The following is a 24,176-nucleotide window of genomic DNA, read 5'->3' as shown; positions in this document are numbered from 1 at the left end:
GCCTCTTACAAAACGATTTGATGTCTTTTTTTTTGTATGTAGAGTGTAATGAACAGAATTCACACCATCGCTGTGCCGTACGCTGTCATGAAGGCCTGTCCCATGTCTTGGGTGCAGAGGGTTCACATTCACAAAGGTTTGACTTACTACCCTTTTCTTTTTACTGCTTGATCTTTTTTGCCTTTTAAGTTTCAGTTAAAAGTGAGAATGAATTGAAATGTTTATGAGCCACACCACATTTCAAACATGTTCACATGTTTAACATGCTGCTTTGCCGTTTGATAGCACGTGTAGCCTTGGTGAAGTGCCGTGATCTCCACTGGGCCATGATGGCCAACAAGGACCAAAAAGACTCCAACTTGTCCTCTATTCGCATGCTTATAGTGGCGGATGGAGCTAACCCATGTGAGTAAAACTTTTTGACTGTTTTAATTGTTATTTTGAATGTTTTTACTCATTATTTCTGTTTTTTAAGGGTCTGTGTCATCTTGTGACGCCTTCTTGAATGTTTTCCAACCTCTTGGCCTCAAGCCTGAAGTCTTTTGTCCGTGTGCCACCTCCCCCGAGGCCCTGACCGTGGCAATACGCAGGTACCATATCTAAATGAATGCTTGTTTTGGGAGGAGGCTTCCAGCCTTCCAAACGGCGAAAAATATTTGACATAATGGACACCAGATTATCGGGTCCAATTAATTTGAACTTTTCCTGACAGTTTGTAACTGTTTACTTTGGCTTTGCAGACCTGGTGCACGGGGAGCTCCCCTGCCAGCGAGGGCCATCCTGTCTATGGGAGGCCTGAGTCATGGGGTGATCAGGGTCAACACAGAAGACAAGAACTCTGCTCTGACAGTGCAGGATGTGGGCCATATTATGCCTGGAGGTTAGACGCCAAAGCTTTCATTCTCTTTTCTTTTCTTTTTTTGTGTTGCCATGTAGTAGCAGCCCTGTTTCTTAAATAATGCTAGACAAATGTTTTCCCTCACATGTGTAACAATAATCGTCTGTTCCAGCTCTGATGTGCATTGTGAAACCAGACGGCTCTCCGCAGCTCTGCAAGACAGATGAGATTGGAGAGATTGTGATCAACTCTCGTGCTGGAGGCACCATGTACTACGGCCTTCCTGGTGTCACTAAAAACACTTTTGAGGTTCGCTGATGTTTAATGTGTACATCACTTCCTAGTCTATTTTCTTCTAAAAGAACAATGCATACTACATTTTGAATCAGAATCTGTTTTTTGTTATTAGACTATCTTAGTGACTCCGCTCATTTCACATGCCGATTATTCTCTGACATATTTATTTTAGACACTGAAAGAACGTTGTCCCTGTTCATCATCTTATAGTCTTTTAACCTGTCAACATTTTTAGGTAATGAACTATTCTATAAATATCCAATCAGCGTAATTTTACTAAACTGAATAACTTTTTCTGAAGGTGATTCCTGTGAACCAGGCGGGAGCACCTATTGGTGAAGTTCCCTTTACTCGGACGGGTTTGCTCGGATTTGTGGGACCGGTAAGAAGACCTGGTTACTCATTCCTTTCTTTTTTTGGTGTTAGTAGTTTCAGATCATCCTAAAGAGACTTTCAGGTCAAATAATCTTCAGGTAAAATGACAGAAATATACACACGTGCAGAAAATAGTTAGAAATGTAGTAGCTACAGTAAGAGTTACATTATTTCTTTACATATTTGGGGAAAAAGCTTCAGTTTGAGAAATTTCAACAAGAAAATCTAGTCAATGTTTTTTTGCAGATTTTTTTTCAAGCAAGTTCAGATAAATGCTTTTTGAAAATAAGAAGCAATTGCAGATGTTAAAAGATTTTCATCTCTTTATTTAGATCACATTATACAATTTGCTTTGCTAATTTTTTCTAACTTAAAGACAAAAAAATAAGAATCACTTGGTACAAAAAGTTTTTTTTTTTTAAATACTAGATGCATGCAAACTTTGGGGAGTCTCACTTGATTTTTCCTCCACAGGGAAGCCTTGTATTTGTTGTTGGGAAAAACGAAGGCCTGCTGACTGTAAGTGGGCGCCGCCATAGTGCAGATGACCTGGTGGCCACAGCTTTGGCAGTAGAGCCTGTGAAAACAGTTTACAGAGGAAGGTATGAAACGGTCAAAGGAAGGCACTCCTTAAAATAAAATAAAAATTTTAGTCGCCAGTGAGTAAAATCCATTCAATCTTTGCAGGATTGCTGTCTTCTCAGTGACAGTGTTTTATGATGAGAGGATAGTGATTGTGGCAGAGCAGAGGCCTGACGCTAGCGAGGAAGACAGCTTCCAGTGGATGAGTCGAGTTCTCCAGGTAAGTGAAATTATTTAGAAAAGCCTTCTTTTTAGTCAATCAAAGCACAGTTTGGATCTCATGTTTGAGTTTTGGAATATTTTTTTATTCCAGTTTATTATATATCTCATGCAAATGTAAAGTAAAATAGTAAAAAAAAGAATGTGTTGTTCTGTTTATTTAGCTTCCATGTATTTATATATTATATGTACTATTTCCTCTGAAAGGCCATTGACAGCATCCACCAGGTTGGCCTTTACTGCCTTGCTCTTGTCCCAGCCAACACCCTCCCAAAGACTCCCCTGGGAGGAATCCAGATTTATGAAACCAAGCAGAACTTTTTGGATGGAAATTTGCACCCCTGCAACATTTTAATGTGCCCACACACCTGTGTCACAAACATGCCCAAACCCCGCCAGAAACAACCAGGTAAGCCCTGATAAATACAAAATCTGCAGCAGCATTTTTCTTTCGCTTTAAATATTAAAATATCAATAAAGTTGAGGGAAAAACGGGAAAAAAATCAATTTAAAAAATACATATAATATATAGCTGCAAGCTCCAGTTATCGTTGCCCAAGCAGCTGTTGAGCTGTCCGAACATCTGGAAACCTTCAGAGTGAGGTGGAGTGTCTGCTCAGATTGTTTTGCCGTTGGGAACAACGAAGGTTTTGTTCTGAACGGTGTGTTTACTCGGGTAACCTTGTTAAACCGGTTTAAGAGGAAAAAGTTCAACCTAAAGTCTGATGTAATGAAGCCTGATGAAACCTCACAGGTGCTTTCTGTTTCCCTCATGCTTGTGTTGAACCAGGTTTTGCTCCAAAAACAAAATGTTTTGACAAAGACACAAACCTTGATTCCAGATTACTAAATGAGTCTTTTGAAAGCCTCCTAAGTAGCATCACTTTCAGCTGTTGTCCTTCAGTACAGAATAAGAACGGAACTTTTCTGGGTTTTGAGGTATAAACGTTGTTCTAGTGTCACCTTCTCTGAGTGTTTGGCTATGTTGTTCAAAAAGTCTGTGATGTTATGTGAAAAGATTTATTTTTAATGTCAAATATTGAGGGATTTTTTATTAAATATATTTTTAAATATGTGATGGAACTGCATTGTTAATGAACAATGGTTGTCTCAGGCTCATCACACACACACCCACGCACACCCACACACACATGCACATACACACACACTCTCTGCTCTGAAAGGCATCTTGTGAGATTTATGGCAGGAATATTATTTTTGTGCGACAACTCATTTGTATACCAAACTGCTGCAGTTTATTCTTTATTAGTGTTTCCCAACCCTGGTCCTCTGCTACACTGTCCTGCATTTTTTCAATGCGACCCTGCCCAAACACACCTCCTTTTGATGACTGTCATTGCCAGGCTGCTGCAGAGCCTGAAGATGAGCTGAATCAGGTGCGCATTAGCAGGGCAACATGGAAAACCTGCTGGACAGTGTTCCAGGGTTGGAGAGCACTGCTTTATTAGATAAAAAGAAAAAACTTAAGAATTGCTCTTTATATTCTTCTATTCACTTTTGATGATCCTAAACAAAAACACAGCAAAGGCTCAGTTTGTTAAAAAGAACTGAGGGTGTTTATTTTCTTCACTAAATTGCATTATTTGTAATCTTTTTTTTTTTTCCTGCTCAGTGGATGTCGGCCCTGCTTCCATGCTGGTGGGGAACTTGGTGGCAGGAAAGAGGATCGCCCAGGCGATCGGCAGAGAGCTGGGTACGGTGGAAGACCAGGATCTGATTCGAAAGGTACCACACTGCATTGTGTCTAATCAGAGGATGTGGCGCCTTTGAACAGGAAAATGATCCATCATTTTAGTAAGATTGACTTGTTCAACAGTTAATTTTGTAAGATTAAGAATTTTCAACAAAGACATTGACCCTTTAAAACTGTTCTGATTTACTTTTATATTGTTGTTGTTTTTATTAGGCCAATTTTTGGTCTTTATAGTTAATCTGGAGGGATCACTAGAGCAGAGGAATACTTTACTTTCTTCTTAAGCTTAATTAAAAAGTACGTTAAAATTGTGTTTTATAATGAAATGAAGCTAATGTGCGAATAAACAAAACAGTAAGAGAGATAACTACAGTTTTAAACCTCCTAAATACGCTGATCTGTTTAAAGACCCTCTCCGATTATCTTTGGATCTATTGTAAAAGCGTTCCCAATAGTTTTTACTCACGATTATGTCATTTTTAGGCAAACCAAAAAGGACATTGTTTCTGCAGAGCAGCAGTTCATTAGAAATTCCCCTCTGAGTTGTGGGCGGGACTGTTGGTGTGAAGGAAACCCGGCTACAGTTGGATGCATCAGAATGGAGCGGAGCAGAAAGCTTGTGGTCTGCCGACTGTTGCGTCTATGTCACTGCTACAATCTTTTTCCTACTGCATTTTTTTCATCCGCTCCTGACTCACAACGATTTGAATAAAGAAATACTTCGAAATGCCCATTTAAGCTTAATTTTCTTTATATATGTCTTCCATTATCTAAAAATGCTACAAGAACGTGTTAAGAACCCCAAAAACAGGATCATCATCAGAGTGGGTCTTTAAATAAACTGGTCAGTTTTAATGCTTTGAGTGTGTTTGCTAAGTTAGACATGGTGTGAAGCTTCCATGCATGCTGATGTCTTCTGAAAACTCTCTTGTTGTTCTACTTGATTTGGGCTTTAGCTCTGTATGTGGCCCACCATGATGGTAAGGCTAAAGTTTGGCCCCTACCTGTGCTTATGCCGCTTCCGTCGGTCACATGTGCTTCTGCAGCGTATGGCGAGATGACTGTTGAGGGCGGCTCCTTTGACAGCAGGGGTCCACACATGTACTGTTCACATGAACCAAGCCTGATGGACAAATTAGGCAAAACGTAACTGGCAGGACTGAAAAAAAGAGCATTTTTCTACTCGTGTGCACCTCTGCCTGCTGTCTTTGCTGTGATTCTTCCTCCTGTAGCATGGCTTGATGAGCGGTCAAGAGTGTCACCTTTGTGATCCCCCCCCCTGATTCAGAGCACCACATGTTTGGCTGAGCGAGTGGGAGAAACGGAGGATAACTGACTTGTGCTTTCAAATGTGTCAGCAAGGCTGCTCTTCCTTCATCTATCCCTTCTTCTTCTTTTTCTTTTTCTTTTTCTTTTTCTTTTTCTTTTTCTTTTTCTTTACTGCCTGATGTTCACCTGTTTTCTGCCTGTAAAGAAACTGTCGGCTTACATATTCTGTCCTGTTTTCTCTACTTTCTGCCCCCCATTTTTTAAGAAAACAAATACATTTTATACTTCAAAACTATATTCCTCTGAAGCATTTATATTTAAATAATCTTGGTATTATGCATCAAATGATAAATTCTGCAGCTCCCTAAAGTTTTCTTGACTCTTTGCTCTTGTTGGCTTTAAACAGAGGCTTCAATGCCCTTTTTTCCAGTTACAAATATCCCTCCATGACTCTTGAATTGATTCTCTGGGTCTCTCTGTTCTCTGCTCTTTTGTGATCTTCTATGTATTTGTGTGAGATATGAAAGACATCCTGGAATATTTTTGACATGCTGTAAAATGTTTTTCCCCTTTTCTCTATTTGTCTGAAATTGTCATTTTGGCGTTTATTTAATGTAGTTGAGGTTTTCTATAAAAAATGTTTTTTTACTGTTTTTGTTTTAAGTGTTTTACTCAAACTCTTGTTTAGAAATCAGCCTTTCAATCAAAAATGTATTAAATATTTATGACTCATCTCATTCCTTTGCTTCTTCAGCACCAGTTCCTGTCTGAAGCGCTGCAATGGCGAGCCCAAACTGATCCCGATCATGTCCTTTATGTGCTGCTTAATGCCAAGGTACAGACTCAGCCTCTCAGATTCATTTTTATTCTGTAAACGTTTCTAAGTCAATGCCGTTGCAATTCTGACTTGGTTTTGGATAAATTGGTCTGTACCTCCACTTAATTTCCTGTAGGGGGTGCCAGTGTGCACAGCCACCTGCGCACAGCTTCACAAGAGAGCTGAGAAAATCACAGCAACCCTGATGGAAAGAGGAGGTCTTAACACAGGAGACAACGTGGTGCTGCTTTATCCCCCAGGTAAGCGCACACATTTGCTAAACTATATTTTTCTCATTTATTTCTATTAAAAAGAGAAGAATTTGCTAAATAATGTTCATTTTATGTTATATATTTTATATTTCTAATGTTTTTTTTGTGTGTGTCTTCTAACCTCAGGTATTGACCTGATAGCTGCCTTCTATGGCTGCCTCTATGCTGGGGTCATCCCTGTGACAGTGAGGCCGCCCCACCCTCAGAATCTGGCTGCTACTCTTCCCACTGTTCGAATGATCATCGATGTGAGTTCACCATGCATAGAAAGAAAGTAAAAGTATTTGTGTGATCTAAAAGTATCACATAAATTCCTCTACAGTGCTTTAAACCAAGGTTTTTCGTCATCATAGCTAGCTGGCTGATGGATCCGATTTTTCCGAGAGCCCAACCGAGAATTCATTTAAAATGAATTCAATCTAATTACCTCGTCTTATGTCATATATAGCTTTTTAATGTTGGCTCACTGTTAAGCTATTGAAGGTAGTTTGTGGTAATACCTGCCAAGTCAGTGCATGGTTGTTAAGAAGATATTTGTGTTGCAGGTGAGTAAAGCAGCCTGCATCCTCACTACTCAGCCTCTCATGAGGATCCTCAGGTCCAGAGAGGCAGCTGCCAGCGTCAACGTCAAGACGTGGCCAACAATCATAGACACAGGTACCGCTGCTTTTAGAAAACTAGGCAAGTTCTTTGTAAGAAGTGAACTGTCAAATACATTCTTGTTCCGAAGAATCTAAATCTAAATATCAGCCAGTTTACCTCTGAAAAGTTTATGTTTTGGGCCACTAGGTGTCTCAGGTCTTTTAGAAAGTAAGAAAGCAACACTTATCTATTAGTGAATAGATAAGAACACGTATCTATTAGTAAATAATGTGATGGTGGGGTTTATGATTTTATTATAGTGTTTTAGTTTTGGTCATCCTTCCCATCACAGTCACTAAGTTCAAAATCCTCCTGAAAGGAAGTTATTGGATTATAATTGTTTTAAGAAGATTGTTCTTGACTGTTTTCCCAGATGATCTCCCCAGGAAAAGGCCCCCGCAAATCTACAAACCCCCCACAGCAGAGATGCTGGCCTACTTGGATTTCAGCGTTTCCACTACAGGGATGCTGACTGGAGTCAAGGTAAATTATGAAGCTAGCGTATCCCATTGTTTACCCAGAACTCCTTAAAATATCAAACTCAGAGTTGATGACACAGGTTTTTTATTTTGGCTAAATCAGGCAGTTAAAGGGAAATCTTTCATATTGAATGACGTCTTTTAAAAAGGCCCCTGCTGCCGTACAGTTCATCTACGGTTTAGTATTTAAATTTGTTTTTTTAACAGTTGACTTTTTTTTTTGCACATTGCCAAAACCTTTTTAAACAGTTTTGTGTGTGTTACTGTGTGTATTAATTCCATCCAACTATTTTGACAAAAGTTAAAATGAAATTTTTCCAACGATAAGAGATTTCTGGAATTAGCTGATAAAAAATAAATCTCAACAAATATTTGCCTGTTATTTTGTAAAACTCAAAATGCAAACTGTCAATTTTAAAGTACGTCTTTGTAATAAATAAATTTATGGGGTTCCTAATTTCCTAATTCTGATTAAAAACATTTTTTTTCTTGCTTCCAAGGCTCAAAAATGACCAAAACAGTCAAAAACAGCTGCCCACTTTAATATGTAACTCAAAAGGCCTTTTTCCGAAACAAAAACATATTTAAGTTTGTTATATTAATGGAGGTCATTTTTGTTAGAATTTGAATGTTTTATTGAGTGTTCTGGGCAGATAAAATGTGAAAACCAGGCAAAAGCAAGATTATTTCTTTATGTATGAAAGGCTTATTTTTTTAAATTTTTTTTTGAACGGGTCATTTTTAAACCATTGTCCCTTTACTTTTTAGCCATTGGATTTGCTTAGGTCACTATCCTGTTGCCGGACCCAAATCTTACCTTCTAGCTGTTTGTCAGATGGCCTAAATATTTATTTACAACAAGAGAGAGAGAGGGTGGTGTAGCCAAAGAGATTTAGTCATCTGTACTTAAAAAGGGTTAAACAGCTCATTCTTGTCGTGCTTTGTGTTCTCTTCAGATGTCTCATGCAGCCGTCAGCACTCTCTGCCGCTCCATTAAGCTGCAGTGTGAGCTTTACTCATCACGTCAAATAGCCATCTGCTTGGACCCCTACTGTGGCCTGGGCTTTGTCCTGTGGTGCCTCTCTAGGTAGCTCATCACAAAAAAAATAAAAAGAGTTTTCCTTATAACTTGTGGCTCCTGTAAATATTTGTGGGTGTTTCTGTTTGTGTTCAGTGTCTACTCAGGTCACCAGTCCATCCTTATTCCTCCCATGGAGCTGGAGAGCTCGCTGGCGGTGTGGTTGAGCACGCTCAGTCAGTACAAGATCAGAGACACCTTCTGCTCCTATTCGGTCATGGAGCTCTGCACTAAAGGCCTGGGTACCCAGACGGAGATGCTCAAGGTCAGAGTTGCTCTTACACAGTCTGCCACATGTGGTTCTCTGTCTAAAATTAGCTTCAGAAGCTGCTTTGGGATTTTGTTTTTCAAAAGACTTATTAAAACATGAATAATGAGAACCTGTTTGATGCTTTGCCAAGGATTCTTTAAGTAAGATTATGTGGTAAAATCATTTAAGACATTGGCTTTTTTCCTCAGAACCTTAAACATTAAACTCAAACAACATTAAAAAAACATCAGCCCATATTAAGTGTAATTAATGAATGGGTATAAAGCATTTTGAATCAAAATGTGCATTTAGCCAGGTCCTTTAATTCTCCTGTGAGGTCCAGTTTCACCAAATAGTTGGCTGTTTGTCTGCAGACACGAGGTCTGAATCTGTCCTGCGTACGGAGCTGCGTGGTCATCGCAGAGGAGCGACCTCGCCTGGCTCTTTCTCAGTCTTTCTCCAAACTCTTTAAAGATCTCGGCTTGTCGCCGCGGGCGGTCAGCACCGCCTTCGGCTCCAGGGTCAACCTGGCCATCTGCCTGCAGGTTAGTTTAAGACGGCGGTGAACCGTCACCCAAGTGTTTGCTTTGTTTCCACACAAATGCTTTAACTGAAACCTGTTAAGGTTCAAAATTAGTGGAGCAGCTCTAAGTTACTTTTTCATTCTAATGTTTCCTGTCTGGTCTTCCAGGGCACAGCTGGACCGGACCCCTCCACTGTCTATGTGGATATGAAGTCCTTGCGTCATGACAGGTATGAACAAAAGCTGAACGAGCACAGGTGCTTGTTACATGGTTTGACTGGTCAAAAGAAAAATATTCTTCACTCAGATCAAACTGGTCGCCTTGATAGCAATATGTTGTGTTTGTCTTCCCTCAGGGTGAGGCTAGTGGAAAGGGGGGCACCACAGAGTATTCCACTTATGGAGTCAGGCACTGTAAGAATCACTTTGTAATTTGTTAAAGTGTTTGGGTTGAACTTTAGAATAAGATCTCATCCGATTTTGTTCTCTTAGATTCTGCCTGGAGTCAGGGTCATCATAGTCAACCCAGAAACCAAAGGTCCACTGGGAGATTCACACCTGGGGGAGGTGAGTGGAGACACCGGATCACGCTGTTACTGTTCAGAGTTAGCTTTATGCCCTTCCTTTTACCAGTTGAGGCTAAATCCGGAAAGTTCTTATTATTTCTGTTTATTTAAAAACTTTTGTCATTTTCTCCTTTTCTTCATTGGTCTAAGAAAAGGAAATGAGATTTTGAAAAACATTCAATTGCGTTTTCATTCAGATCTGGGTGAACTCCCCTCACAACGCCAGCGGCTACTACACCATCTATGGGGAGGAGAGCCTGCAGGCGGACCACTTCAATACCAAACTCAGCTTTGGAGATCCCCAGACTCTGTGGGCCAGAACCGGGTATCTGGGCTTCATCAAGAGAACGGAGCTGCTGGATGCAAGTGGAGGTAGGAGCATGCTCAGTGGATGCTGAGCTCAAACTGCAACTAATCAAAACTTTATTAAATAAGCAAATTCATAAATATGAAGAACCCACTCTGATGAAAACTTTGTTTTTCAATATGTTCTTGTGGTATTGTTCTAAGGACGGAGGACACACATATACATATATAAAATGAAAATTAAGCTTAAAATTGCAGTTCTGAGTATTTCTTCGGTCAAATCCCTGTGAATCAGAACACATGAGAATAGGCTGTTGGCAAAAGCTTGTAAATGTGTCGTAAAAGTTCCAGTCGGCGGCCCACAAGCTCTCTGCTCTGCTCCATTCTGATGGATGATTCTCTTGCAGACAAATAGATCCATGTACGTCTTTGTTTTCCTTGTCTGAGCTGACATCTGGCTCAAAACTGTACGGCTGGATAGCTGCAGTGTCGCCATTTCTGTTACACTGGTAATGTTATCTTGAGGTGTGAGGGGCTGTAAGCTAGCGGGGGAGCACGTAAACAGATGAATGATGGGAAGTGTGGAAGGACTTACTCATGGCCAACAGTTCTGCTTACAATTAAAGTTAAATTTCTAATAAATTGTTGCAGCTCTGCAGAAAGTGTGTCCTAGAAAACGACACAGGCTTTTGGATTTTGGCTAAAAATGGCATCATCATAATTAAAAGACCACTGGGAACACTTTTTACAAAGACGATTGGAGTGGAACTTTAATATAGTAGGTTTGATGTAAATAACTGGGTTCAGGTGCAGTAGTGCAGGGGAAGCATGATGCTAAAAGGGGGTAGAAGCTGTCTTGTATGCTAATATGATTCCATGAATTTTCTTCCCTAAATTTTATGAAATGGGAATAAAAACAGCTGATCTTTCTTCCCTTGCTTTTTCCTATAAAATGAACATAAAGGTGTAAAGAGCAGCCTTTTAATGGGATCAGTAGTTATGTAAATTTTCACTACTCTCCTCACTGTAGTAAAACCTGTTCTCTCTCCTGCTCCAGATCGCCATGATGCCTTGTTTGTGGTGGGCTCTCTGGATGAAACGTTGGAGTTGAGGGGTTTGCGTTACCACCCCATTGATATTGAGACTTCTGTGTCCCGAGCCCACCGCAGCATTGCTGAGAGGTCAGAGTCTTCTCCTTTTTCTCTCTCTCTCACTTCATTCAAACAGTGAGCCTGACCAGACACTTCTTCCCTGCAGTGCTGTGTTTACATGGACCAACCTGCTGGTGGTGGTGGCAGAGCTGAGTGGGTCAGAGCAGGAAGCGTTGGACCTGGTGCCGCTTGTAACCAACGTGGTCCTGGAGGAGCACCATCTCATTGTGGGGGTGGTGGTCATCGTGGACCCCGGTGTGATCCCCATCAACTCCAGGGGGGAGAAGCAGAGAATGCACCTGCGAGACTCCTTCCTGGCGGACCAACTGGACCCCATTTACGTGGCCTACAACATGTGAACACATTTCAGAAACTGATGCAGAAAGCTGAGCCGAGCTCTGAAAACAGACGAGGGGAGAGGCACGGGGGTCTGAAGAGTCACACCGCTGATGTTACGCCTCCAACACACGGTGAGACCACACCGCGTTGGAATGTGAGGACTTTCACGACATGCTTCCCTCTCAAAAATTGTTCCTTCTTTGCTTCCACCCACTCGATTGCTGCACTCCAGGCTCTATAACGGCTTGAGATTAGACAAAACCTGCAAGTTGAAGAAATCCATTCCACTTCTACATCAGCTGTCCTGAGCATGTTTTTAAAGACTTGTTTTTCCAAAAGGAAACCCCCCCTAAATCCCCTTTTCTTCATCCTGACCCCAATAACTTAGTGTTTTTAGTTTCATTTCAGTTCTGAAGGGCAGGGTTGCGCACTGGAACTTCTTGCTTCCCTTGCACTTAATGCCCTCGTCCATCCGATTCCACCCTCTGCCCCTCTCATCCCTCCCACCTCCTCTGCTGCTTTCACAAAAGGAAATCCACATCAGTATTAAAGTGCCACCAGCGACCACAGGCCCACAGTGGCGGTCCTGACTTTATCTTCCTACCAGGTGCACAGTGGTTCTCACCTCCAGTCAGATACTGTAATTGTCAGAAGACTTGGTGTCAACATTCACACTTTTGAGAAACAATCTTAAAAAAAATAATCCTTACTTGCTGTGGGACTCAAGCACATCCAAACCTAGAGAGTAAAGACAAAACGGATTCCTTGTTTTTGGTGCAAATAGAAGTTGCTGAGTTAGTTAGAATGTATGATTGTGGTAGTGATAATAACTTTATCATACGAGGATCTGCAGGTGTGCATGTTACTAATTGAGAGTGCAATTGATTTCTACTAGTAAGCTAATAAGAAGAAACAAATGGGGAAAAAACATCAGTATGAATTGGTTGCAGCACTGGATCAGCTGTTGGCTAGTCAGAAATGAATACCTGGTGTAATTTGACCCACCTGGACGATGGTAATTAGGGCAGTTTTTCTTTTTAATGGACATTTTGCAAGTTTCTACGTTTTAATTTTTAAAAATGTTCTAATCAACCCAGCTGGTTAAAGCCTCTGGTTACACCTGGACATCAACATGCTCCTCTGTGATTCTATTCAAAGAGAAAAACTTTATGCACACCAATTCAACAAACATGTCTGCATCAGTGGGTTTGCACACTTCTTTTGATAAATCCCTAAAATGTGATACTATGGTTTCTAATAGTTACATGTCTAATTTAAGTCCTCTGCGTGAGGCTCTACTGCATTATTTATTAGGCAGCAGATAAGTAAGAAACCCCATCAATTCACCAGGTAAAGTATTTATTGTGTAGAAAAAAAAAACTGCTGTAAGAGAAGATTTAAGAACCAGCAGCTTGTTTTGGGGGGACTAAAACTCAAAGTTTTAGTTTTATTGTGTTTACAGCATTAGTTCTTAGAGAGCGTTAGGTTTTATGTAAATGAGTCATCCAGCATCTGCTAACTCCACCTCATTCACATTTTGATGGGATCCTATCTGCAGACCTGAACTGCACGGTAACATTGGAATCACTGAAGATGCATGTTAATATCAGGTGTAAAGAGGACCAAAGAAAATCTGTTTTCGTCATATTCCAGTGTCAGATTAGTCTCTGTGTGACCATCATTCTGAAAACACATAGTTGCTTGTTAGAGATCATAAACCTTGAAAGTGCAAACAGTTTGCAGCTGGACTGTTCCTTGTTTTAGATGTCAAAAACAAGCATCATGATCACGTAATTTTCCCCGTTTTAACATTCAGATGGATCAACGTAAACGGCCCTACATTTCTGGAGACGCATTCAAAGCGGCACTGTGTGTCAGTAAACCATCCTTGTTGGTTATGAGAAACATTTCGTAGGCGTTTCTTCTCCTGCAGATCCTATGCACACCTCTGTAACTGCATCGGACTTTTATGAGAGGCACAACCTGTCAGCGCCGCTGGCATTCCATGTTGATGTTCGTGAACATAAAGGTTAGCACAAATTCAGCATAAATCTGTGAATATCTTCAAAGGACAAAGTAGAAGTATGTGGACCTGAAGTTTCTTTATGATTGACCATCTTCAAAAAAAAAAACCTGCTAGATTTCAGACTGTACAGAGTTTCTATTGTTAAGTTTCATAACTTTGCAGTACTCGTATCAAAAGAAGGCAGGTCAGTGCCTTTCACCTTGAAGACATTCATGGTTATGATCTGTTGATTAAAAAAAAAAAAAAAGAAATTAAATAAGTGAGGAGAGAACTTTGCCTTATTTAACTTGTGGAACTTATATTGCCATTTCAAACTCTTCACTTTGAATGTTTGAGAAATTAAACACAAAGTTCAAACTCAACTTTAAACCTAAGATTCAAAATGTGTCTTACGTTTAAGTTTTAAGTTGTCTCATGTTTTTGATTTGAACATTTTCCGTGTCCTTCTGGATATCTAACACTGAAAACAAAAAGATACACGAGGAACAATCGATGAGAAACCTGTGAAGTAGAAAAAAAACTCAAATCCACTTGAAAAGGCAGTACAATAAAAGAAATGAGGGTAAAACAATGTAAATACTGTATTACTAGTGTGACTGTACATGGAAATGGAGTCTATAGATAAAAACTTGACAGATTTTTCATACTTGACACAATTTTTTTGCATGTTTATTTTCCGCATCCTTTTGCTAAAGAGGTTAGTGGGGCAAAATCAATTTGCACTTTCTCCAAATCATTTTATGTATGTGTGTGTCCATAAGGGAATACATGTGGGCATGCAGGCTCTCAGTTTGACAGACATTTGGCTTTTTATGGTGAAACGAGCTTTGTGTTTTGTAAGAACCAGAAAATATCAAGACCCTTTTTTCTTTTTGTATTACTTCCCGTTTTTTATGTCGCCTCCACTGTATTGTATTCTCCCCATGCAGGATTAGTATTTAATATATTTTATAGGATTCTCATCAATATTTTCCTGATGTAATTTGCATTTGGAGCTGCACAACTCTGGCAAACGGCTGGCTTCATTTGGAAGCCGTTTGTCGTTCAGTGGAAAACACTGAGGACTTGTATGCGAGCCAGTAAGTTAGCCGTGTGGTAATTGCTTTGTCGCTACCGTTTCACTTCACTTTTAATAAAGTTTTCTAATTTCATCTTGGCTTTTGAGCCTTTTTTAACAGACATTGGTGCTATTCAATAATGGACTGTTGACAGATTTTGTCCTCCAATGTCATCTACAGAAAAGGTTTCTTCCTGGATGGCTTTTGTTTTGTGTGAAAAGAATTCTTTTCCTCGATTCTCATCCCCTTGAATCTTAAATAACTCCTAATCAGCCTTATATGGTAAAAAGTCTCTTGAGCAGGAAACCGTGACAACCAAACATATCCTACCTTTAACTTCAGTTTTGAACTTGTGATGTGAGAAACCTTCAAACCTCTGCTGTTTTCTAAGCACAAAAATACCCGTAAATGTGAGGTAATGACGAAGGAAGCTTTCTCACAGACACAATAACTCAAGGGCCACAGTTTATACCTCTGCAACTGTCTGTTCGCTATGCATCTCCAAACTGCAACAAAGTCACTCTGGACTCGACAATGGTGCGATATCCTGTCTTGACGACAACACTGTCACACTGTCATTGGATGTGTCAACTAATGTCAAATGTTATGTCAAATAAAAAGAAATCCTTTGTCAGAATTTCTGCTTTTTCTTTTCTTCCTCTGAACCTGATGCCTCTTTCCACCAGGGGGCAGTGTTTGAACTTCATCTCCAAAAAAATGCAACATCATTTTGGTAGTGTCACAGATCAGTTTCTTCTTTGACACCGATTGTTTGAAAAACTGAAAAAGTAGTTACTCATCACAACATAAAGATCTCACATGGACTATACCACTAAAACACACACACACACACACACACACACACACACAAAGAGGCTATTTCTCACATCAGTGAATAATTACTGTGCTTTCTTTAAAAACATTTATTGTTGCAAAGAACATGGTGGATACAACCATTTGTTTACTTTTGCTGACAAAATAACCCCAGCTTTCTTTTCTACTGTTCTCATTGAAAGCATAGGTTAAGAATAATACTTCAACTTTTAAGTTTAAGAGGTTGGGAAGGCCTGTAGGCTAGCTGGAGAAAGTTTAAACAAATGAATGTCTAGAAGTATGGGCAGGCTACGCCAACAGTCCCGCCCACAACTCAAAGGTGAACTTCTGGCGCTCTGCAGAAACTATTTCCTAGAAAATGACAGTTTTCTTTTTTAAATTTTGGCTAAAAATGGTATAATCCTTGTTAAAAGACCACTGGGGATTGCTTTTAGAATAGATGTAAATATGATTGGAGTAGGGCCTTAAAGTCTATGACCTCTGAAGAAAAGAGTCCTGTCATAGCATGACCTGGTAGACTGTGAATCTTCACATACGTGATCAAAGAATAGACATTTGCATAAACTATAAATGTATGGTTGTGTGGAAAACAACAGCGTTCAACCATCTGGTCTTCAGTTCTTTATTGCTGATTTGAAAGCAGCATCAGAACTGTGCTCAGCAGAGGTGAGATCAGTGCTACTCTCAGTCTGTGTGCAGTTGCAGCAGCTGCCTGTGCCTGAACCGCCTTGAGCCAGTCCGCAAACCTGCTGATTCGCGAGTACACCCCAGGTCTGCGAGGAAGTCCACACTCCTCTCCAAAACTTGTCACTCCCACCACATAAAACCTGTCATCACTCTCACTGTAACACTGCAGGGCTCCTCCACTGTCACCCTGAACAGGCACAAGCATCAGCAGCCTGTTACTGGCATTAAACGGTGCAGGTGTAAAAGGCTTTCTCAAAACCCCAAAAAAACGGAAAAGGATGTGTGTACCTGGCAGGAATCTGCGGCTCCACTTTCCAGGCCCGCACAGAGCATGTTTTCAGTAATGAAGCCGTCATACCATGTGAACTGGTTGCACCTTCGTCGTTCAATAAGCTCCACCTCAGCCTCCTGCAGATTGTTCATCAGTCTGCCTGAGTCCAGAAACAAGAGCTCTGATCAATTAGTTTGACTTCCGAAGCTTTATGAAACACAGAAAAAAACCTTACAGGACTGCTCAAATTGTGCTTAAAGACCCATTTAGCTAATCTTTTGATCAGTTTTAAAAGTGTTCCAGTGGTTTTAAGTATGATTATGCAGTTTTGAGACGAAATTTTATATACCTATGGTTTTTTAGGAGATAGTTTCTGCAGAGCGGCAGTAGTGGTAGAAATATGTCTCTGAGTTGTGGGCAGGACTGTAAGCATGGATCAACCCCGCCCCTCTTTCCTTCTTTATTGCTGAGAGCTGTCTGTTTATGTTCTCCCACTGGCTTACAGCCCCACACACCCTAGCGAACATTATTAGTGCAACAAAAATGGCAAGCAATAAGAGCTGATGGAAAAATGGCTCTAAACTGCGCTGGATAGCTTCAATATTGCTCGCCATTTTTGTTGTACTGCTAATGTTAGATTGGGATTGTGTGGGGGGCTGTAAACTAGCGTAAGGGGGTGTAAACAGAGAGGAATCAATAACTGAGTGATTATGATTAATTACTTTTCATTTAAGACACTTCATTTTATACATGTTTTAAATATTTGACTTAATTTATTCTAAATCAATCTCATGTGTCAGAACGACTAGCCAGGCAGGCAGTCCTTGCTGTGATGGATTTCTACATGACTAAAACTGTTGGTAAAAGTCATGAATTACTAACAGGGGTTGTCCTTCTAAAATGAACCATCAAGATGACAGCCTTTCTATGTTATTGCGTCATGAATAAATCATGTTTGGGCCAGATGCTCTGTATCTGGAAGAAAAACACTTTAACTGATATTTTACTTGGGAAAAAAATAGGATATCAATAATTTAACAGTGATTAAGGCTTCATAAAATACTTTTTTCTCTTCATATTTCTGCTAAATGTTTTCCCAGTAAATACATGGTATAGCCCTTAACCCTTCCTGCCTTGGCTGTCCCTTTAAAATGATTGCTGGGGTCACAAAGTTGTGATTCCTCTATCCGTATGCATGAGATACAGCAGAATCAGTGGTCACTTGCACCAACCTTTGTAGTAAGAGCTCCCCCACCCAGTAATGAAGCAGTGGGTGAAGTTGAGGACGAACTCATGGGTCACACTGTAAGGAGTGCAGGCGGGCTGGACGTGGCTGGTAAAGTTGAAGGGAGAGCGGAGACGAAGCAGCATAATATCGCTGTCAGATGTGAAGTCATCATAGTCCTCGTGCATTTTCATCTCACTGATGTAGCGGATCTGAGAATGAGCTCCTGGATCTGACCACACACGTAGTCCTGCCACCACACGAACATGACTTCTGAAGATCTGTCTGAACACAGAAGAGTCCGTTGAATTCTGGCTTTCTCTCCACTTACCCAGAAAACCTAAACAAACCTCACATCTGAGAGATTTCAATCCAGATGCCCCACAATTTGCAACATCCTTACCTCATCACAACACGCCATTTTACCTCAGCTGTTTCTGAACAGAAAACTGCACTACTCTAAACGACTCATACAGACTATCTTCACTTTGCACATGTACACTTTTACACTTTTTTGGGATAAAAGGCAAACTTTTATAAAAAGAAATTGTGTTTATTGTGTTTTAAACATGTTCTTGTAGCATTTTTCTCATAATGGAGAAAATATAGAAAGAAAATATAGCTCAAAGTCGAGTTTCTGAGTAATTCTTTGTTCAAATTGTTGTGAATCAGGAGCTCCATTCTGATGCATCCACTTGCAGACGACTAGATCTACATGTCTTGTTTTCCTCGTCCAAACTGGTATCTGGCTTAGAATGTACGGCTGGATAGCTCTGATATTGTTTGCCATTTTTTGTAATGGTAGTGTTAGGTTGAGGTACAGTATGGGGGGCTGCAAGCCAATGGGAGAGAGGGTAAATAAAGGGATGATGGGAAATGGACGTAAACTTACTGAACACAACGAACCTGCCCACAACTCGGAGGGAAATTTCTAATGAACTTCTGCCATTCTGCAGAAATTATGTCCTAGAAAATTATTTTTTTTAATTTTTTAATTTTACCTATAAACAGCACAATCATAATTAAAAGACAACTCGAAATGCTTTTAAAATAGATCAAAAGATGACCGGATTGGGTCTTTTTACTATATATTTTACTATATTTACATGTATGTGAAACACAAAATCTGAATTTAAAAGTTAAATCTGGTTATAATTCTGACTGCACAGATGCTCGCGCACACTTTAGATGAGCTGACTGCACAAGTTCTGCTGCTGTCTTTTTTCTAGTTTGTCAAAAATTGTGTACTGAAAAAAGTGACATGCACAAAATTGCTATTTGCGAGTACGAGAGGCAGGTGGGCTTCTTATTCTTACAGGTATTTGCTGAAGCAATGTGACGCTGTGAGCACCCAGTGGGAGTCAAGGATTGTTCCGCCGCAGTGATGCTTTGAATTTATCTGGATGCTGACCTGCCAAGGCCATGCCCCCTCTACAGCCTCTCGACCACCCACTATGCGGGACATGCCAGGGGGTCCGACAAGGGGTCGCTGTCCACAACCTGGACAGGAGCAAACAAACATGTCAGGCTTTTTGTAGGAATTTTGAAGTGGCGGCTAAAGATTTACACCTTAATTTAAACTTAACCTTTAATTGGTGTCATTCTGTCATTTGTTTTTTGTTTAGATTTAGTGTAGATTTTTTACTATAAAGTTTTTTCATGGAATCAAAACAGAAAACAGAAAACAACCCAATAAGTTTAAACGCGTTTTTTTGTCAGTTGCAAATGTCAGAAGAATAATTTTCTATCAAAACATTCTCAAATTACCAAATGAGGTGCACAAACATTTAGTTGCTTTTCTTTATTAGGGTTCTAAAATGAAATAACAATCATAGGATGGCGTATCAATTCAAATGTGTATCCTGGACACTTTGTTATTATTTAAAGTAATTTAAAAAATACTTTCAATATGTAGCCCAAATTAATAGGCAAACTTCTGTATACTTAAATAACAATTGTACTTTTGAAAGAAAACACACACACATGTTCTTGTTGTGCTAATACACATAAAATATGCATATACACATAAAAACAACTGACAAACTTAATATTTCATGGTTTAAATGTGTCATAAACTCAATGAATTGTCTATTTATGGTTAAGGGAAATTAGAATTAATTTATATTAATGTGTATGTGAATGTATGTGTAGGATGATAAATATTTTCCAATCAATCAATTCCCGACTCTTCTCTTCATCCTAATTTTTAGATATATTTTTCTGTTTGTCTTCTTTAGTTTTACTTTTGTTTGGATAACTTGAAATAAACCAATTCCAATATCAATTATGATCCAATCGAATCCAATATTAGAAATTATTTAAGATAAAAACTCAAAAAATGTTAAGCAAATGTCCATAAAGTTCAATGGCAAAGTATTGTTTATATTAACAGACCGTTAGTGTTCTATTTCTAAGGGGTTACTGTCAAATATGAAAGTAGAAAAATAACTTAATAATCATTAATGTACAGCAACTGTTGCCCCCCGTCCACTGAGACACTTACTGTGTTGTGTAGAGGCTGGCGCAGTAACACACCACACGCTCAGAAACATCACGACAGCGTTGAACTCCATTTACTTTGAAACTTTTTTGAACACGTTTAAAACAAACAAAACTTCCGGCTAGTGACGTCATTCGCAGGTCAAGCTAGTTTTTTTCCGCCGAGTTTAAAATAGCTAACGAATATTATTCCCCTTAAAAATAATCGATGAAAAAGTAATTACGTCGACATTTTAGTTGGTATATAGACTAAAAACAACATTTTGTCAATTAATCCAAATTTATCGGTTAATTTATGAAGTTTTGTGGATTTTAAAAAAGGTTTTCTTGAATTGCATCCTCCTATTTTGTCGACTTGATACCCGCTGTTGTTTTTACATAATTTGCCATAATTTGTTGTTTGTATACATGTATTATTATTATATATTTTTTGTTGCCTATGTTAGCTGTTTTCTGGTAAACCACTGGCTCCCGTTAGATCCGGTCACTAAACTAAACGCGGCCAGAACGCGTTTATTGGGGACCCCCCCCCCCCCCCTCTCTCTCTCTCTCTCTCTTTTTGATCTTATATCCCGAGCCCCGTCCTGGAGGAACTCGTTTTGCTTTCAGGCCGATTTCATTTTTTTCTAATTCACGAAAAAAACCCACTTGCAGACACTCCCTCACATTGATTCTGCCGAGAGTCATCAATTATGCAGGGAAGCTGCGCGCACTGAAGGGGAAGACAGCAGCAACAATATGGCGACAACCGCAGTTTCTCCCCAATCTTCTCCACATCTGCAGTCCTATGACTGCCCCCAGGAATTACTGTAAGACCAACAAAGTGAGTACCCTTCATTTCTAGACGTTTGTGGAAAGCGCGAGGGTACGCCAGTGGTCGGTAGTGGGGGTGGGGGGTGTTTAGCCGGGATTTTGTGTAGCCTAAATGTCGCAGAACTGCCCCCCCTCCCCTCTCTCTCTTTTCTCTCATTTTCCTTGAGCGGGATTGCACCGGGTGTCTGCGCTCCCCGAGCATCTCCTGAACGGAATTGCCCGTGGGGGGGTGGATTCTTAATTTACCAACCCGTTTATGTCGAGTGCAAGGATTTTATGATCGGGAGGCTTTGAGTCCCGCGAGCTTAGATTGGGGAGTAAAACGCAACATTAAAGGGTCCAGGCAGTGCGCCGACGTCTGTCTGTTCCAGACCTGGAACTCGCCCCCACCCACCCACCTACCTACCTCCCCCCGCAAAAAAAACTCGACTGGTTTATCATCAGTTTGATTTTTTTGGTTGGATTTTATTCGGGAATAATGAAGTGCAAACGCAAGGCTTCATAAATGGGCTGACGCCGTGTGAGTATCCATGATCTTCATCACATTTGCTTTCCTCCAGGTGATCTTGACAGCGCCATCAATCCTCCTAGTTGTTGCGGCTGCATGTGCTAATTTAAAAAAAAACATCTATATTAACCTGTGCTACATAGATTCATAGCCGGGCTTGTATTTTTGCACACACATTGATTTGCCTGCGTTCATGGCTTCTTCACGGGTGTGGTGCAGATCCCGCACGAGCAAAGACGCACCGGAATTTACAGGGGGGAAAAAAATCCCCATATAGCACTTACTATTGAGAATAGTCGATGTTGACCATAAAACGTCGATAAATCTCTGTTGAAAGCGTAAACATTTTCACCATGGAGTGAACCACCCACTGCAGCAGTGATGCTTTGGCCAAATTGGTTGGAACAGGCCACTTCTCTGCGCAGCATAACCAACAGATCCTCACCAAGGAAGGCGGAACAGGACGTTTCGTTTTCCTTTCATGGGCTTTAATCATGGGACACATAAACCCCACTGTCGCTGTCATCTTTTCCCTCCCTAAATGTGTTTGCATGTTTACCACAGTGTAAACCTGATTGGTTTGATCCGAATGAAACTTAGATCCATCCTGCAGAAGAGACACTGCATGATGACTGCTGTAATCACGATTAGGGTTTGAAATATAAACGGATGGCCTGAACTCTATACCGTTCGGCGCCAAGCCTAAGCATGACTACTTTTCTAAGGAGAAAGTGCTTTGGATTTCTCCCCCTGTGCGCACGCATTCACGCGGGCACGCACGTGCTCTGCGCGGTGCTGAAGCGGACAGCGTCAGCAGTGCAGCAGAAGGTTCCTGTGTCCATTTTAAAGCGCGCGTCCTGGCTCGCAGAGGGCATGTTTTCTGCGCGTGTTTGGGAGTGTTTGCGCGTGCGTTCGTGCACACACGGAGTCTTTCCTGGGTGATATCAGCTTCACACGTCGAGCACTTGCAATTACAGGGTGTTATGCAACAGGGGAGGAGGGGAGCGACGGGCCTGGTGATTCAGGTCCACCTAGTTCCTCTTCATCTCCAATGAGTGGAAAATAAAGGTGCTTGTGGAAAGAAAATGGGTTTAAAGAACACAAAACTCCAACGTTTATTTCTAGGCATGGCTCAGCTCTTTTCCCCATCAATTGACATGTTCTTTTGCTTACATGGTTCCACCTCTGCAGCTTTACAGTTTTCTTTTGTTTAAAAGGCTTTTTCTGTTACTGTAAAAAAAAAAGAGTGGAAACTTAAACAAGTATTCATTGGAGAGCTTCCTTTTAGTCTCTCTTTATAAATGACCATAATTGGTCACATTTTTCTCCTGCTTCTGACAACCCTTTACTGACTAAAAGCATCGGAAAAATGTGTTTTTTTAAACAAGGCACAATTATTTAAATTATGTTCATTACTTGTACTAATGTCTTACATCTGAATGTCACAAATTTTCAAATTTGGTTTGCATTGATTAGTTTGTAGCAATGCAATGATTCACTTTCCCCACAGTTCAGTTCAAACCTTGATTTTTGGCTCACAGTTTTGTTTCAATATATGATTTTTGTGTATTGCAAAACAGCAACATCAACAAAAAACTAAAAGTTTAGAAAATTCCTTTTTTTAAACGGAGTAACAATAAAAAGAAACCTTTCAGTCGGCTTAAACCAAGCCGGGTGTAATGTAATAAAACATTAAATAATAAATCCTTCTTAAATTTAGCACAAGACGCTTTTAACATAAACATACGGTTTGCAGTAGGGATGCAATGGTTTATTTGTCCCACAATTGGGTTTAAGTTTATACTTTTAGAGGTAAACATGAACTGCAAAGTGATATTTCATTATGTATTTCTGCTGCTTCTTGCAGAACTGCTTCTGTGGATGGTACAAACCTAATGACCAAGTAGCTGCAGGATGAAAACATGGCTGCACCCCTTCTCGCACCGCCAGGACCTGATAGCTTCAAGAGGTTTACCAAGGAATCTTTGGTTTTCCTTGAGCAGCGCATCAAAGAGGAGAAAAACAGGAAGCCGCCCAAGCAGGACAGCAGCTACAGAGATGATGATGACGAGAACAAGCCGAGACCCAACAGCGACCTGGAGGCTGGGAAGAGCCTTCCCTACATCTATGGAGACATCCCTAAAGGAATGGTGGCGGTACCACTGGATGATTTGGATCCCTTCTACATGCATACTCAAAAAGTGAGTTTTAAAAAGACACTAGGTTGAGTATTTTATCCAAACACTGTTTGATACACGTAAAATTTTCTGAAGGAGGAAACCAATAAGTTTAAAAGGTTTGCAAGAAACAAATTTATCTACAATTTAGCATGTTGGATCTGTTGCTTCGTGCCTATAACAAATTAGAAAGTTTCGGATCAAGGAACTTTCCAACTTATACAGAACCAGTTATAATTTAGCAGCTTCTTTATCAACTGTAACCGGATGTTCTTGTGATCCTCATTTGATTAGATTGATCAGCAGTCCAGTTTGATCGTTCCAGTAAACCATAAATGTCAGTTTCACGCAGAGGTCTCTT

The 24,176-nt window shown here is 40.3% G+C and overlaps 3 protein-coding genes across 16 annotated transcripts in view; 2 read left to right on the top strand and 1 right to left on the bottom strand.

The window, feature by feature from the left end:
* The window catches only part of dip2ba (DIP2 acetate--CoA ligase B (putative)a), a 47,999-nt gene extending 32,561 nt beyond the window's left edge, over window positions 1-15,438 (top strand). The window contains exons 15-39 of one of the 2 annotated variants that reach the window (XM_020704622.3): window positions 43-136; window positions 286-405; window positions 476-590; window positions 741-880; window positions 1,011-1,147; window positions 1,437-1,517; window positions 1,985-2,112; window positions 2,198-2,312; window positions 2,519-2,720; window positions 3,945-4,057; window positions 4,982-5,005; window positions 6,049-6,129; window positions 6,248-6,371; window positions 6,510-6,631; window positions 6,929-7,040; window positions 7,399-7,508; window positions 8,461-8,591; window positions 8,679-8,847; window positions 9,207-9,377; window positions 9,524-9,585; window positions 9,712-9,769; window positions 9,848-9,922; window positions 10,119-10,293; window positions 11,285-11,408; window positions 11,485-15,438. In XM_020704622.3, the coding sequence (XP_020560281.1) occupies window positions 43-136; window positions 286-405; window positions 476-590; window positions 741-880; window positions 1,011-1,147; window positions 1,437-1,517; window positions 1,985-2,112; window positions 2,198-2,312; window positions 2,519-2,720; window positions 3,945-4,057; window positions 4,982-5,005; window positions 6,049-6,129; window positions 6,248-6,371; window positions 6,510-6,631; window positions 6,929-7,040; window positions 7,399-7,508; window positions 8,461-8,591; window positions 8,679-8,847; window positions 9,207-9,377; window positions 9,524-9,585; window positions 9,712-9,769; window positions 9,848-9,922; window positions 10,119-10,293; window positions 11,285-11,408; window positions 11,485-11,737 (3,036 nt within the window). In that variant the 3' untranslated portion in view covers window positions 11,738-15,438. The remainder of the gene's footprint in view (window positions 1-42; window positions 137-285; window positions 406-475; window positions 591-740; window positions 881-1,010; window positions 1,148-1,436; window positions 1,518-1,984; window positions 2,113-2,197; window positions 2,313-2,518; window positions 2,721-3,944; window positions 4,058-4,981; window positions 5,006-6,048; window positions 6,130-6,247; window positions 6,372-6,509; window positions 6,632-6,928; window positions 7,041-7,398; window positions 7,509-8,460; window positions 8,592-8,678; window positions 8,848-9,206; window positions 9,378-9,523; window positions 9,586-9,711; window positions 9,770-9,847; window positions 9,923-10,118; window positions 10,294-11,284; window positions 11,409-11,484) is intronic. The other variant, XM_004070424.5, reaches the window with a different exon arrangement.
* LOC101163815 (chymotrypsin-like elastase family member 2A) lies at window positions 11,602-20,477 on the bottom strand. Of its 7 annotated transcripts, XM_020704625.2 has the most exons (6): window positions 20,322-20,477; window positions 19,230-19,318; window positions 18,018-18,103; window positions 17,826-17,926; window positions 16,611-16,753; window positions 16,244-16,509 (listed from the first exon to the last, which is right to left on the bottom strand). In XM_020704625.2, exons 1-6 carry the CDS (start codon window positions 20,389-20,391, stop codon window positions 16,258-16,260), a joined length of 741 nt encoding a protein of 246 aa, XP_020560284.1. In that variant the 5' UTR covers window positions 20,392-20,477; the 3' UTR covers window positions 16,244-16,257. The 7 variants fall into 7 exon arrangements, with proteins under 7 accessions (XP_078806797.1, XP_020560284.1, XP_004070473.3 ...); XM_078950671.1 differs by lacking the exon at window positions 16,244-16,509 and adding an exon at window positions 11,602-11,724 and having other exon boundaries at window positions 17,826-18,103; window positions 19,135-19,318; XM_004070425.5 differs by having other exon boundaries at window positions 17,826-18,103; window positions 19,135-19,318.
* Window positions 20,445-24,176, top strand: part of scn8aa (sodium channel, voltage gated, type VIII, alpha subunit a) — a 44,160-nt gene continuing 40,428 nt past the window's right edge. For 4 of the 7 annotated variants that reach the window (XM_023956568.2, XM_023956565.2, XM_023956569.2 and 1 more), the window contains exons 1-2: window positions 20,445-21,140; window positions 23,506-23,839. In XM_023956568.2, coding sequence (XP_023812336.1) covers window positions 23,561-23,839 — 279 coding nt within the window. In that variant the 5' untranslated portion in view covers window positions 20,445-21,140; window positions 23,506-23,560. Of the gene's footprint in view, window positions 21,141-21,259; window positions 21,651-23,505; window positions 23,840-24,176 lie in introns of those variants that run through there. The other 3 variants (XM_078950667.1, XM_078950666.1, XM_078950668.1) reach the window with 2 other exon arrangements.

This window comes from Oryzias latipes, chromosome 7 (assembly GCF_053564925.1).
Source record: "Oryzias latipes strain Hd-rR chromosome 7, Olatipes_Hd-rR_3.1".
Classification (NCBI taxonomy): domain Eukaryota; kingdom Metazoa; phylum Chordata; class Actinopteri; order Beloniformes; family Adrianichthyidae; genus Oryzias; species Oryzias latipes.
The sequence above is the reverse complement of the archived record's forward strand: the minus strand, read 5'-3'. Positions and strand labels throughout refer to the sequence as shown.

Coding starts and splice junctions, on each gene's coding strand:
- LOC101163815 (XM_004070425.5), bottom strand. CDS start 20,391: ATGGAGTTCAACGCTGTCGTGATGTTTCTGAGCGTGTGGTGTGTTACT. Junction 19,319..20,321: donor GCCAGCCTCTACACAACACA/GTAAGTGTCTCA, acceptor GCTCCTGTCCAG/GTTGTGGACAGCGACCCCTT. Junction 16,754..17,825: donor GGGGAGCTCTTACTACAAAG/GTTGGTGCAAGT, acceptor TTCTGGACTCAG/GCAGACTGATGAACAATCTG.